Raw genomic sequence first — 14,985 nt, forward strand, 5'->3', positions numbered from 1 at the left:
TTTTTTATGCAGAGAATGGGCTGCCAGTGGTGGAGGCAGAAACGATAGGGTCTTTTAAGAAACTCTTGGATGGATACATGGAGCTTAGAAAAATAGAGGGTTATGGGTAAGCCTACGTAGTTCTAAGGTAAGGGCATGTTTGGCACAGCTTCGTGGGCCGAAGGGCCTGTATTGTGCTGTAGATTTTCTGTGTTATGTGTTCTAATACATTTGAGCCAAGGTGGTTACAAGAAATAGGATATTGTGTGGTGTAGTAGAATCTTTGAGTATATGCTCATATTCCTAAAGATATCTAGACAGTCAAACATAGTGATTTACTAAGGAAGACAGGAAGCTATTTTTTTATTGGGCAAGGCACTAAGATGTATATGAACATATGTATGTCACTTGCCTGATAAAGCTACCTGAAGTCTATTCCACCATTTAGCAATTTAATAAACAATCTGATTTTAACCTTAGTTGCACATTCCCTTCCAACTGTGGTAACTTTTTATCCCCTTTATTTAGAATCTATCTACCTCTGGATTAAAAAATATACCTATATAAAAGCTCTGCTTCCACTGTCATTTGAGCAACATGTTTCCAAAGATTCATGATTCTGAGGGGGAGAAAAGCTGCATCACTGTCTTAAATGGATGATTTTATCCTGATGAAGGGTCTCGGCCCGAAACGTCGACAGTGCTTCTCCTTACAGATGCTGCCTGGCCTGCTGTGTTCCACCAGCATTTTGTGTGTGTTGCTTGATTTTATCCCTACCTTATTTTTTTTTAATGATTAGCCCCCTAGTTCAAGAACTTCCCACAAGACAATGGATATTCTACAATTCTAACCTGTAAAGATGTCTCAGCATCTTGTATATTTCAATCAAGACCCCTCTCACTCATCTAAACTCGAGCAGATAAAGCCTAGCATGTTCATCTTTTTCTTTTAAGGAATGTCTCCCTTTTTAGATATCAATCAAATTAACTGTTCCTCAACTGCTTCTAATGAACTAACATCCTTCCTTGAAAAAGGAGGCAATACCATACAAGTATCCCACACACCCTCCACTTATCAAATCCCCAGCAGCAAATAACATTTTGTTATGTTTCCAAATTACTTGCCGTATTATAGGTAGTATATATAGTATGAGCCATTTCTGACTTGAAAAAAGTCTCTTGCTGTCCTCTCTGTCTATGCCTCTTATCATGTACATCTCTATCAAATCATTTCTCATTCTGTTTTGCTCTAAAGAGAAAAGCCCTAACTCGCTCATCCTATTTTCATGAGACATGCTCTCTAGTCCATGCAACATATTGCACTCTCTCTGATGCTTCCACATCCTTCCAGCCAAGTTTTCCTCCTGACTTTCTCAGCCCACCATGGGGGACCTTGTCAAACATTTTACTAAAATCCATATAAACCACATACAGTCAGCTCTCCTTATCCGCGAATTCCGCATCCGTGAATCGCAAAACCCGGGAAGTGCTCTTCCAGCACTTGTTGTTCGAGCATGTATAGACTTTTTTTCTTGTCATTATTCCCTAAATAATGCAGTATAACAACTATTTTACATAGCATTTACATTGTATTAGGTCTTACAAGTAATCTAGAGATGATTTAAAGTATATGGGAGGTTGTGTGTGGGTTATCATGGATCGGGATCGAAAAAAATCGGAAGTTCTCTTACTAAGTAAGTCGGAACAGGTATATCCGGTATTATTTAGTGTCAGTTAGTCAAACGTTTGCATTCGTATATAGTATATATTTTACCTTTCTATGCATATAAAACACTTAAGAACGTATGTTTCAGCTCCGGGCTTGGGAAGTTCCCCAGTTTGATCTTGTGACAGATCGCTATGGAGTGCACTCTCCACCGTGCCGGGTTGAGGTGGAGGATCAAAAAACCAAAACTCCAAAACCCAATGATTAAACCACTGCGTTGCTTAGTAATAATTGTAGCTTTCATCGGGGCAGAGCCTTTCTCACTTTATCCTTTAAAATTGTTCCGATCGTTGACCGACGTGGCCTAACGCTTTTCCAATGACTGATGGCGTTTCACCTCTTTCCGATTGTTTTATTATTTCCACTTTTTATTTTCAATCGTTATCGTGATTATTTTCATGAACAGAAACACTGCGGATTCAGATCTCTGCCGCTGGGTCCTAATGTTCACCGCACTGAGACAGGTTAAATAAGGAACATGAGCATCCGTGAATTTTGGTATCTGCAAGTGGTCCTGGAACCAATCTGCCGACTGTATACTGTTTGATCTTCATCAGTGTGCTTTGTCAAAGATTTCAGTCTGGGTCGTGAGTCATGACCTGTCCCTCACAAAGCCATGTGACTATCCCTAATCAGACCATGCTTCTCTAGATATTCATAAATGCTCTTTCTAAGAATCCTCTCCAATAATTTGCCCACCACTGAAGTAAGACTCACTGGTCTATAATTCCCAGGGTTACCCCTACTCCCTTTCTTGAACAAGGAATAACATTTGTCACCCTCCATACATATACTAATGCGGCTAGTGAGAATTCAAAGATCATCACCAAAGGCATAGCAATCCCTTACCTGGCTCCCTGTAGTAACCTGAGGTAAATCCCATATGGCCCTGAGGACTTTTTCAAAAGTTCTAGCACATCCTCTTTCTTAATATCAATATGTTCAAGTGTATCACCCTGTTTTACTCTATGCTCACAAATGTCAAAGTCCCCCTCACTGGTGAATACTGAAGCAAAGTATTTATTAGGGACCTCCCCTACCTTCCCTGGTTCCAGGCACCTGTTTCCTCTACTATCTCTGAATGGTCCTACTTTCACTGTGGCCATCAGTTTTTCAGAATGCCTTGAGGTTTTTCTCAGTCCTACTCACTAGCCCTTCTCATGCTCCCTTCCAGCTCTGTCCATTCTTCAGCTCCTTACTGGCTGCCTTATAAATCTCTAAAGCTCTGTCTGATCCTTGCTTCCTAAACCTTATGTAAGCTGCTTTCTTCCTCTGGACTAGATGTTCCACATCTCCTGCCAACCATGATTCCTTCTCCCTACCATCCTTTCCCTGCTTCAATGGGACAAGCCCCCAATAAGTGCTCCTGAAACACCTTCCACATTTTTGTTGTGCATTTCCCTGAGTACATCTGTTCTCAATTTAATCTCCCCAGTTCCTGTCTACCATCATTATAATTCCCCCTCTCCCAATTAAATACTTCCCCATACAGTCTGCTCCAATCCCACTCCAATGCTCCAGGAAAAGTGAAGGAGCTGTAGTCACTGTCACTGAAATGTTCCAAAATTACAGTAACTAACTCATGATTTATGTCTTTAATGTCATGTCAAGAGATGATACCAGTCCAAAATAGAGTCCATGACCAGCCAACAGTTGTGGTAGGGTTCACCAGAGCTGCTACTTTCTCATGGAGACTAAATAAATTTGGCATGTCCCCTTTGATGCTCACCAATTGTTATTAATGCATCATAGCAATCCTAACTGGATGCATCAAATATATGTGTGGCCTCTGCAGAAAATTGTCACAGCTCCGCACATCAATGCAAATCGGCCTTGCCTCCATGGACTCTGACTACACTTCTCACTGCCTCAGTAAAACGGCCAACATAGTCAAAGATCCCACCCACTGTAGGCATTCACTTTTCTCCTCCCTTCCATTTGGGCAAAAGATACAAAGGCCTGAAAGCACATACCACCAGGATCAAGGAAGCTTCTGCCCTACTGTTAATAAAACTATTAAATGGTTCTCTAGTATGATGGACTCTTGATAGTGAAATTTACCTTGTTGTGACCTTGCATCTTACTACCTGCATACTTGTCTACCTGCATTTCACTTACTGTAATACTTTATTATACACTCTGATTGTTTTACCCTGTACTACCTCAATCCACTGTTGCACCGAGTTGTTATGTATGGACAGTATGAAAGACAAGTTTTTCACTGTACCTTGGTGCATGACAATAATATTTAATTACAAAAGCTCTCAGTTGTCTGCAAGGTAAGATGTTAGCATCCATCATGTTGCCTACTAATCAGTGCTTGTGGTTTAACATACAAGCTGTTTGATGCAGCTGGCCCTCCAATATGATAGGACACTCAAGAACACAATAAGCAGAATCTGGCTGATTGTATTCATAAATGTCAGGTTTAGATGGTGATTGTATTGTTTTACAAGTATGGAAACGAAGCGGAAAGTGCAGAGAAAAAATTCATGACAAAAAATTACTAAAAAGTTTCATTACATCTAGTACTATACAAATTAAACCTTTTACAAAATAGTTATTGTTCCCCTTTTAAGATAGGGTCAGAATGCAAAAACAAATCCACCAATCTGATGACCCATATCTGGGCATGATTTCCTCAACCAATCTTTGCAATGTATTCCCTGTTGTGTTCATAGGATTGTTAATTGATTAAATTGTTTATATATTGCTGGTTTATGTATTTAAGAAGTTGGATTGAAAGTAAATCATTTTTTTTCTGTTCAAGGTACAAGGAAGCATGCAGAGAATAAGAGTGCTGCTGTTTCTTCAGATTTTATCCCAGAACCAATGCGACCAGGCACAGAGGGTTATGTGCCTTGGCGTACTGCAGCACGTGCAAATCGATTCAGGTGGCACATTTTATATAATATTTATTTATTTTGTTATTATTTTTGCCCTCCATGTTTTATTCGTCAAATTGGGTGTTATAAAAATATCCATGGCTTGTATTACTAATCCATTGAGATGGGTCTCGTACAGAATGTACTGAATTATCATTTGAATTGACTTGTCATGTATATTGTAATTCTTCATGTTTACATTCTTTAGCAACCACCTCCACCATCTGTGTCATTCTTCCTTTTAAAAAAAAGTGGATCTTAATATGAAAAATGTTTGTGCTGTGATGTGGAGCTTTTCCATTCAAGTTTTAAGTCACACCAGTCACCCTTATTTCATCTTCTGCTCACACAATCCAAAAATCTTCATTTATTTTTATTCATTTATGCAGCATATCTAATTTAGATTTTTTTTCTAAAGCACTTTACCAATTTAATTGGAGAAAAAGTGGTGCTAAAACAAAAGATTTTAAGGATGACCAACTGTTTGGACCAAAGGAGAATTTAATGATGGAAATGAATATTTTTGGAGATAATGCCACATATGCAAACCATGCTTCAACCTTCAAGGTATTATAAGAGACCGGGATAAATGTTCACAGATTCTAGCAGGTGTTGAAGAGCCAGAGGTGATTTCCAAAGTAGTGATGAGCAAGGTCAATAAAGGAAATGAAATTTAGATATTCTTTTTAAAATTTGGAGCCTTTAATGCAGGGGTGTCAAACTCATTTTAGGTCATGGGCTGGATTGAGCAAAATGCAGCTTCATGCGGGCCGGATCAGTCAGACGCGTGCGAACGCAGCTTTCGTTGCCTCCGTTTTTTCAGCCTGCTCTCATGTGTCTCAGTCTCTGCTATAACTACAAAGTGTTTCACTTTACAAATTCCGTTTCTTATGAAGAAGACTGCCGAGCAAGACTGCCGAATAAACACTAAAAACCCAGAAAACCTGGTACCTGAATAAACTCAGCATTAGCCATATCATACGCCATAGGTGCTTCGATTACTGGGGCCAGCTTTAATAGTAATTAGATATTATCTCGCGGGCCAAAGATAATTCCACCGCGGGCCAGATTTGGCCCGCGGGCCTTGAGTTTGACATATATGCTTTAATGGTACGTAAGCCAAAATATGCAAGAGAGAGCAATGTTGATAGATTGGCCTTGTGTTGGGAAGCTGTTTTTTGTTTGCTTGAATGATCTTTGGTCCATTAAGTTGGAAGCTACCCGTGAGACAAAGGCAGTCTGGCTAAACTGGAGCCAATGGCTAAGAGGTGGCTGAAATCTATGGCAACGATAAAAGTGTTGATAGCTGAAGATATTGTTTCTGGCATTCTTTTCCTTGAATTACATTTTTGCTTCTTGAAGTTGTTACATATTATCTCTGATTTATTAACAAAATTAGAATTTACTTATGTTACCTTTTTCCTATAATTACAGTTTAGATCCACTACTCTTCTGAAGATATTAAAATTCTGCTGGGATGTGATTTCCTGTCTTAGCTAAGTTTTGGCCTCCTTAGTTAAGAAAGGCAATATTTTTCTTCAAGGGAGTCGATAAAAAGTTCACCGAACTGATATATGAGAAGAGAATCAGAATCTGGTTTAATATCACCAACATATGGTGTGAAATTTGTTCTCATTGTGGCAGCAGTACAATATAATAATAGAAAAAAAAACTGAATTACAGTAAGTGGATCTATTAAGTAGTTGAATTGAATAAGTAGTGCAAAAATAAAAATAAAATAGTAGTGAGGTACTGTACATGAATCATTGAGTGTGTGCCTTCAGGCTCCTGTACCTCCTTCCTGATGGTAATAATGAGAAAGAGGCATGCCCTGGGTGATGGGGGTCCTTAATGATCAATGCCGCCTTTTGGAGGCATTGCTCTTTGAAAATGTCCTGGATACTATGGAGGCTAGTGGCCATGATGGAGCTGACTAAGTTTATAACTCTGTAGCTTATCTCAATCATGCCCAGTAGCCCCTCCCCCCCATACCAGTCAGCAATGCAGCCAGTTAGAATGTTCCCCACAGTACATCTAGAAATTTTCGAGTGGCTTTGGTGACACTTGCAAGTGTGCCAGATTGGGTCAAATGGGCCTGTACTAAATAAAGTTTATTAGAATGAGAGGAGATTATCTTAAAATAAACAATATTTTAAAAGGGCTCAATGAGCTGAATCAGGGAGGATATTGCACCAGAGCTTACAGTCTCGGGTAGCATTTACTACTGATATAAAGGAGAAATTTTTTCACTTGGAGGATAGTGAATCCATGGAAATCCCCATTGTGGAATGCGTTGGTGACCAACTCACTAGAAGTAATTAAGAAAGTAGATTTTGCAGGTATGGGGAGAGCACGGGTATTAACACAGATGGATTTTGAATGATGAAGTGGTCTTATCGTTTACTTCTGCACCTATTTTATAATGTTCCTACAAACTAAGATTTATAAATTTTGTGACAATAAAAAATTCGTAGCTTATCTTATTTGAAGCATCGCTTTCGGTTTTAAGATGGTGCTACTGAAGGGGAGTGACAGCTTGCTGGTAGTTCAAAAGGCAAGAAATTTGACTAAAAACATTATTAATAGCACCTTTTCTGAACTAAATTGTGGTGAACTATCACTGCAAACAATGAAGAGGCAAACGAAGATGAAGCTGATTGGAGGAAGGAGCCATGCTAGTGCGTTGCAAATCTGAAGTGTAATGTGTTTGAAATGGGGTCGCAGATGGAGATGGCGTTAGAGCAAGCGATTCAAAGAGGAAGTCCATCCACCTAACCTGGGTGCAAAGTTGGATCACTCTAAACGCTGAGCTGATTTAGAGAGGTCGAGAACAGCTTCAGGCTGGGTGGCAAGGTCTAGGCTCAGAGCACATCACTGCAACGGGGCCTGGGTCCTCATGTGAGGCACAAACCAGTGTTCGGATAATTTAAACGCCGGTCCAGATAGACTGGAAAGGCAGGGTATTGGGGCCTGGATGTGTGGCTCAGGTAGATTTCGCTCACTCTCGCAATGTTTACTCCTCTGTCCATGGTGCTGAGGCTGTGAGACTACCCCAGCTGCTTCATGTTTGCAAGCTTTGCAGCAATTTGCCTCGTTAATAGGTACTGCGACCAAGGCTTTGGGCCTACTCCAGCTGCTCTAGGGATTTGGATCCAAGGACTCAAATTGGTTCAGTATGCTGTTGCTTGCTTCTTTTGTTTGCCTGTTTTGTGTTTTTTCTCTTTTTCTGTACATTAGGTGTTGATCTTTTTTTAAATTAGGTTCTTTCATGTTTCTTGCTCTGTGGCAAGCAGACAGATCTCAGGGTTGTGTAATTTATATATACTTTGGTAATAAATGTACTTTGAATCTTTTTGAATCATATGAAGCATTACTTTTTTTGTCACAGCACCCTGAGTGACTGTAATGAGGATAGTGTAACTCCAACAAATGTTATCAGGCCTATTAGAGAGGTTATTTGCAGTTGAGCTGGTTGCTTAAGTTTATTGTTTTGGCTTGTAGATTAAGGATTGTTGTGTGGATGTTTTAAAGTCAAAGTTGAGTTTGTTGTCATATACACAAGTACAAGTATGCATTGTTGCAATGGAAAACCTTGCAGCAGCGTCGTTGGCACACAACATTGGAAACCTTATGCTCATAAGAAAAACAAATCAACTAATACAAGAAAAGATCAGCAAACACAGTAGTGGGTCATAGTATTGTTTTACTGAGGTGGTGATTTGTGCTTTAGTGTTAGTTCAAAGAACTGAATAATTGAAGGGAAGAAACTGATCTTGAATCTGGTGGCATGGAACTTAAAGCTTCTGTACCTCCTGCCTCTTAGTAGCTGTGGGAATTGCCACTTTAAGGGAGCACCTCATGTAGATGCTTTCAATGATGTGGAGGGTGTACCTGTGATCAACTGGACTGAATAAGCTGCAGCTTCTTGCATTCCTGAGTACTTTACTTGCCATACCAGACAGTGGTGCAACCAGACAGGATATTTTCAGTAGTATATCGATAGAAGATTGTTGGAGTGTTCTGTGATGTGGCAAAACTTGACCTTCTAAGAAAATAATGATGCTGGCATGACTTCCCTGTGATTGCTTCGATGTGCTGGCTCCAGGTCATTCAATATGTTGACCCCCAAGACAGGCCATAGTGGGGTGTGTCAGGAATGGACAGGAGGAAGAGTATAGGAAACTGATACAGGACTTTGTGATATGGTGCAACTCAAACTACCTGCGTCTCAATATCACCAAGACCAAGGAGATGGTGGTGGACTTTAGGAGATCTAGGCCTCATATGGAGCCAGTGATCATTAATGGAGAATGTGTGGAGCAGGTTAAGACCTACAAGTATCTGGGAGTACAGTTAGACGAGAAGCTAGACTGGACTGCCAACACAGATGCCTTGTGCAGGAAGGCACAGAGTCGACTGTACTTCCTTAGAAGGTTGGCGTCATTCAATGTCTGTAGTGAGATGCTGAAGATGTTCTATAGGTCAGTTGTGGAGAGCGCCCTCTTCTTTGTGGTGGCATGTTGGGGAGGCAGCATTAAGAAGAGGGACGCCTCACGTCTTAATAAGCTGGTAAGGAAGGCGGGCTCTGTCATGGGCAAAGTACTGGAGAGTTTAACATCGGTAGCTGAGCGAAGGGCACTGAGTAGGCTATGGTCAATTATAGAAAACCCTGAACATCCTCTACATAGCACCATCCAGAGACAGAGAAGCAGTTTCAGCGACAGGTTGCTATCGATGCAATGCTCCTCAGACAGGATGAAGAGATCAATACTCCCCAATGCCATTCGGCTTTACAATTCAACCGCCAGGAGTAAGATATGTTAAAGTGCCGGGGTTAGGACTCAATGTATTTAAGTAAACTACTTAAGAACTTTTTAAAAGCTATTATTAATGCTTTTTGAGAGGGTGTTTTTTAGATGCATATCATATTTTTACTGAGTTAAGTATTGTATGTAATTAGTTTTGCTACAACAAGTGTATGGGACATTGGAAAAAATGTTGAATTTCCCCATGGGGATGAATAAAGTATCTATCTATCTACTGTTGACCCTCTCAGCCATTGATGCACCAATGTAGACTGATGCATGTTCATCCTCCTTCCTTTTCATCAAGTCAACACTCCATTCTTCAGTTTTTGCTGACGTTGAGAAAGAGATAGTTGTTGTAGCACCACTCAATCAGGTGTCCTAGCATGCTCTTGTGTGCTGACTCATTAACATCTGTAATTCATCCAACAATGGTGGTAATGTCTGGAAAACAAAAAATATATATATTTTTGGAAAGGTGGATATGGCTGATGACAAAATTTGCTAAGTGGTAGATATGTCTGTTTATCAATCTGTTTATGTGATTTCTAATTGCTTTCCTTATTGTTAATAGGAGTATTCATCAGGGCTCGTCACTCCAAAATAGAATGTTTCAGGTAATAGTATAACAGTAAATTATAGCAATTCCTATATTCTAAACATGTATGTTATCAAGTTCTTTGACTGTCTTTTGTGCCCTGAAACTATTGTCAAATAAGGTCAAAATTAACAATGACCCTCAGCAAAGAATTGTTCCAACTCTCAAACAAAATGCTGCTGAGAAGTGTACATTCTGATAATAACATTTTTATCACAGTACAAAGTACTATTGGATCACAAAAATGGCATTCTCAAAGTTAATGCCGTTTAGATAAATTCTTGTAAGTGCTTACTAATTTGGAAGTTAGAAATACACCACAAGAATCTTTAGTGAGATTGAAAAAGGTGTAGTGTCTAAATATCAGAAGCTATGGCCATCAATGTTGGGGTGTGGAAAGAGTTATTGCAAAAACAATTCATGTCTAACAATTGGAAGCTTTAGAGCGATTTGTTTTATAGGTAGAGGAAACTCAATATATATAACAAGTCCATGAAACATTTTGAGGGGGAAGGGTGAGCAGCCAGAGACCATTTCTATGCCTTACAAATGACATAGGCAGGAGCAAGGATAAAGCCGTGTGAAGGGATTTTAGGGAGCTAGGTACAGAGTTTAAAAGTAGGATTTCCAGGGTTATAATCTCAGGATTAATTTCCATCCCGTGTGTTAGTGAGATAAAAAATAGATACATACTGCAGTCTAATACATGGCTAAGGAGCACATGGCAGCGAGGAGAAGTTCAGTTTTATGCATCATTGGGTTCTCTTCCAGGGCAGCTGGGATTGGTACAAGCAAGATGGTTTTCATCTAAACTAGAGGGGAACTACTGTCCTACTCAGGGTTTAAACTGAAGCGACAGAGTGATAGAAACCACAGCAGTGGGGCAGTAGGTGGTAGGGTTGAGGGCAAGAAAAGCAGTATGACAAGTAGGATTGAAAGGAAAATCAAAGTTCAAAATACATTTCTTGTTTAAAACATGTATATAACACCAAATACTAACCTGAATCTCAGGGCATCTGAAGGACAGCAAGGGCATCGTAATAAACATGGTGGAACTGATGGACTAAAATGTGTTTTTGTTAATGCTCAGAGTAATTATAGAAAAGGATGATGAACTAAAAATCTGGATCAGTACATGGAATTATGATGTTGCCATTACAGAGACCTGTTTGCGTGAGGGACAGGACTGGTAGCTCAAATTTCTGAGTTTCATTGTTTTAGACATAGTATGGAGTTTAAAAAAATAGAGGGATTACATTACTGATAAGGAAGAACATCACAGCTATACACAGAGGATACACTGGAGGTCTTATCACAGAGGCAATTTAGGTGGAGCTCTGAAATGAGAAAGATGCAGTTATGTTAATGGGATTATACTGTAAAGCCCAAGTGGGCATCGGGAAATGGAGGAACAGGTATGTAGACTGATTATAGAAAGGTGCAAAAACAACAGGTTTGTCATAGTGAGGTACTTTAACTTTGCAGTGTTGATTGGAAATTCTTAATAGAAAAGGATTAGATGCACGGGGATTTTTTTTAGTGAATGCAAGAGGGGTTCTTGAAACAGTGGAAAGACCAACGAGGGAAGTAAATGTACTGGACTTTATTTTGGGAAATGAGCCTGATCAGGTGATAGACTTGATAGTGTGTGAGCATTTTGAGAATAGTGACCACAACTCATGTTTTAGTATAGTTATGAGTGAAGATCAGGTATAGTGAAAAGTTGCTATGTTGGGGGAGGGCAAATTTTGACAGGGCAAGACAGGATCTGAGGGACATTGATTGAGAGTAGCTGCTGCCGAGCAAGTGCACTCTGGCATGTGGGAGTTGTTTAAAGATCAGCTGATCAAAGTTCAGGATCATCATATTCCAGTAAGGTAATGGAACACTGGATGAACAAAGAGGTCAATAATTTAGGCAGGAACATAAGGGAAACATATATAATGTTTAGAAAACTGAAATCAAGCTGGGTACTTGTGGAATATAAAGAAAGCAGGAATGTGCTGAAGAAGGCAATTAAGAAGGCCAAAAGGGGCCATGAAATGTCCTTGGGATACAAGGTGAAGGAGAATTCCAAAGCATTTTATAATTGTGTTAAGGAAAAAAGAGGATAACTAAGTGGCAAGTAGATCCACTGAAGGATAAAGGAGGGAATTTGTACTTGGGAGTCAGAGCAAATGGCTGAGGCATTAAATGAGTACTTTGTGTTAGTATTTATTGAGGAAAATGACTTGGAGGGTAGTGAAGGCAGAGTGTGGCTTACTAATGTAGTGAAAAATTCTGAGGTTAGAAGGTAGCGCTGGGTCTTTTGAAAAGCATTAAGATGTTTCAGATCCCAGGGTTTGATAGTATATATCTCAGAATACTGAACGAAGCAACTGAGGAGATTGCTGGCGCTTTGACAAATATCTTTGTGCCTTCATAAGCAATAGGTGGGGTCTCAGAGCACTGGACGGTAGCAAATGTGCCTTTGTTCAAGAAAAGAAATAGGATAATCCAGGTAAATTCATGCCAGTGAGCCTCTTGTGAGTGGTAGGGAAGCTGTTTGAGAGGATACAAAGTGACAAGATTTATGTGCATTTGGAAAGGTGTGGCCTGCTTCAGGACAGGCAGCATGGCTTTGTGTAGGGCAGGTCATGCCTGACAAATTTTATCAGGTCTTTTGAGGAGATGACAAACACATTTGAGGGTGTTAACCTCTGTGGATTTCCGTAGGACATTTATTAAGGTCCCCTGTGGTAGGTTGATTCAGAAGATAAAGATGTATGGGATTCAGGGTAAATTGCAAGTATGAATTCAGAACTGGCTTCCCTTTTGAGGACAGAGTACAGATAGAAGGCTGTTATTCTGACTGGATGTCAATGACCAGTTATGTTCCACGAGGATTGGTGCTGGGCCCTTCTTTTGTTTGATATACAATTGATGATTTGAATAAAAATTTAGAAGGGTGAACAACAAATTTACAGATGGCAGCAAGATCGGGGGGGAGTTGTGGGTAGTGTATGAAGGACTATGAATGCACTGGGAGAGAGATCAGTACAGATTTGGGCAGCAAAGTGGCAAATGGAGCTTAATCCAGAGGAATGTGAGGTGTTGCACTTGGGGTGGTCAAATGAAAGTAAAAGAGTACATTTAATGGTAGACCTATTAATAACACTGGACAACAAAGATTTTGCTTCCTCAATACTTTTGCATGTATCTTATGGATTTTCTGCTGCTGATCATGAAAACCACCACAAAATTTCCCTATCACAGACCATTTTTAAAAAAAAACACCTACATTTCTTAATTCCTAATTCAAGTCAATTAAAATGTTGCCCACAACACAAGATGAAAATTTCCTATCTTGTCCAGGCATGCCTGGGCATGTTTAGACAAGACAGATGCTGCATGGCAGGACAGATTTTAGAAAGGCTTTAAATTTCCATTAAGGATTTCAATATTTGAAACAGTAATTCCCAGAATAATTGATGCCAAGATTAAGGAGGGCATTTTTGTTGGCACACAAAACAGGTCATCAATGACAGGCAATTAGGACCAGAGAAAATCACATAGAAGGCACTTAAGGATGTTGTTGACAATTTTTTGGCAACTACAGAGCTCCAGGTTACATGGAGCTGGTTGACAACATGCTTCAAGCAAACAAAACCATGAAGTGCAACATGTCACTTAAGGATTCATTTTTTGCATTCCCATTTAGACTTCTTCCTTACAAATCTTGGCGCTGTCATTGATGAGCATGCTGAAAAGTTTCACCAGGATATGGCGGTCATGAAGAAATGGTATCAGGCAACGGGAATCCATCAGTGCTGGCTTATCATTGTTGAACACTTAAGCAAGAAGCCTCAGAAACTAAGTACCAATGAATATCATCCACAGAACATTTTTAGTTTAGTTGAACTATTGCAAAGTGTCAGCACCATTATGCATTTAAAACACATTATATTCAATATAAGTTAATTTCTTGTTTCTCCAAATTCCTACCTGATAAAAGTAGTCTGAAATTGTATTTGTGCTCAGCTTCAAAGAATCTATCATAATCATCAAAAAATTTCTGAGGAAGCAACACTTTCAAAAAAATTTTGCTGTCCAGTGTAATTGAGGTACAGAGGGGTTTTGGGGTCTGGATCCTTAGTTCATTGAAATTGGCTATCCATGCGGCATGCTAGCCTTCACTGGTAGGGCTGTCGAATACAACAGGTTTTTAGATAAATAAATGAAATTGAAGGAAATTAAGGGATATGAGTGACAAACAGCAAGAGGACATTTAGTATAAATTAGCATCAGGATCAACAAAACCTTGTGGATGGTATTGGCCTATCCTGTGGTGTAGTGTTCTGTGTTGTAGAACAACACTGATTATGATACTAACTTCACTGAACATAGCAGTTACTGGACTTGTGCTTTTTTTAAGGATATAGGCTTAATGAAAAGGAAAAAGACTAATGAGGGTCTGTGGATGAATTTACTTCTGATTACTGCGATTTGAAGAGAATGGGGTCCTGATGTGTTTATTGCAGCGGAACTTTATAGGAGCTAGCTTCTTGAGTTTGAATGTGAGAAAGCTCAAGCCAATAAATGAATAGCTCATTTTGGGCAATATAGTGGCATGAGTGATGACATCTGTGGCAGCTGTTTTGATGTGATTTTGTTACAATAGACTTGCGTAGTCCTCAAAACCAATGAATGTGTTCAGAAATTCAGCTTGGATTGAAGTGGACAAAATAATATTGTCTTGACTGTGATTAGGGAAGGGAATGGAATTGTAAAGGTGGTTGCTGATGAATATTAATCAAAGCATCAATCTTGTTGAGGTGAAGCTAAATTGAGGCTCATCCAAGACTGGATAAAAACATTGCCTTTTTTCTTGTATTTGATTTTCTTTTATAATATTAGTCCTAACTTTTCTTTTTAAATGCTCTGTTCATTAAATTACTGTCACTAACATTATGTTAAGCCTTCTTTGACATATTAAGCATAAATCATGATCTGA

General features: G+C 39.4%; 1 protein-coding gene across 4 annotated transcripts in view; it reads left to right on the forward strand.

Annotated features, from left to right (window-relative positions):
• The window catches only part of cep78 (centrosomal protein 78), a 117,442-nt gene that overhangs the window by 77,746 nt on the left and 24,711 nt on the right, over positions 1–14,985 (forward strand). For all 4 annotated transcript variants that reach the window (XM_073070405.1, XM_073070422.1, XM_073070414.1 and 1 more), the window contains 2 exons: positions 4,475–4,598; positions 9,969–10,011. In XM_073070405.1, coding sequence (XP_072926506.1) covers positions 4,475–4,598; positions 9,969–10,011 — 167 coding nt within the window. The remainder of the gene's footprint in view (positions 1–4,474; positions 4,599–9,968; positions 10,012–14,985) is intronic.

The sequence above is a fragment of the Hemitrygon akajei genome, chromosome 2, assembly GCF_048418815.1.
Source record: "Hemitrygon akajei chromosome 2, sHemAka1.3, whole genome shotgun sequence".
NCBI classification, from domain to species: Eukaryota; Metazoa; Chordata; class Chondrichthyes; order Myliobatiformes; family Dasyatidae; genus Hemitrygon; species Hemitrygon akajei.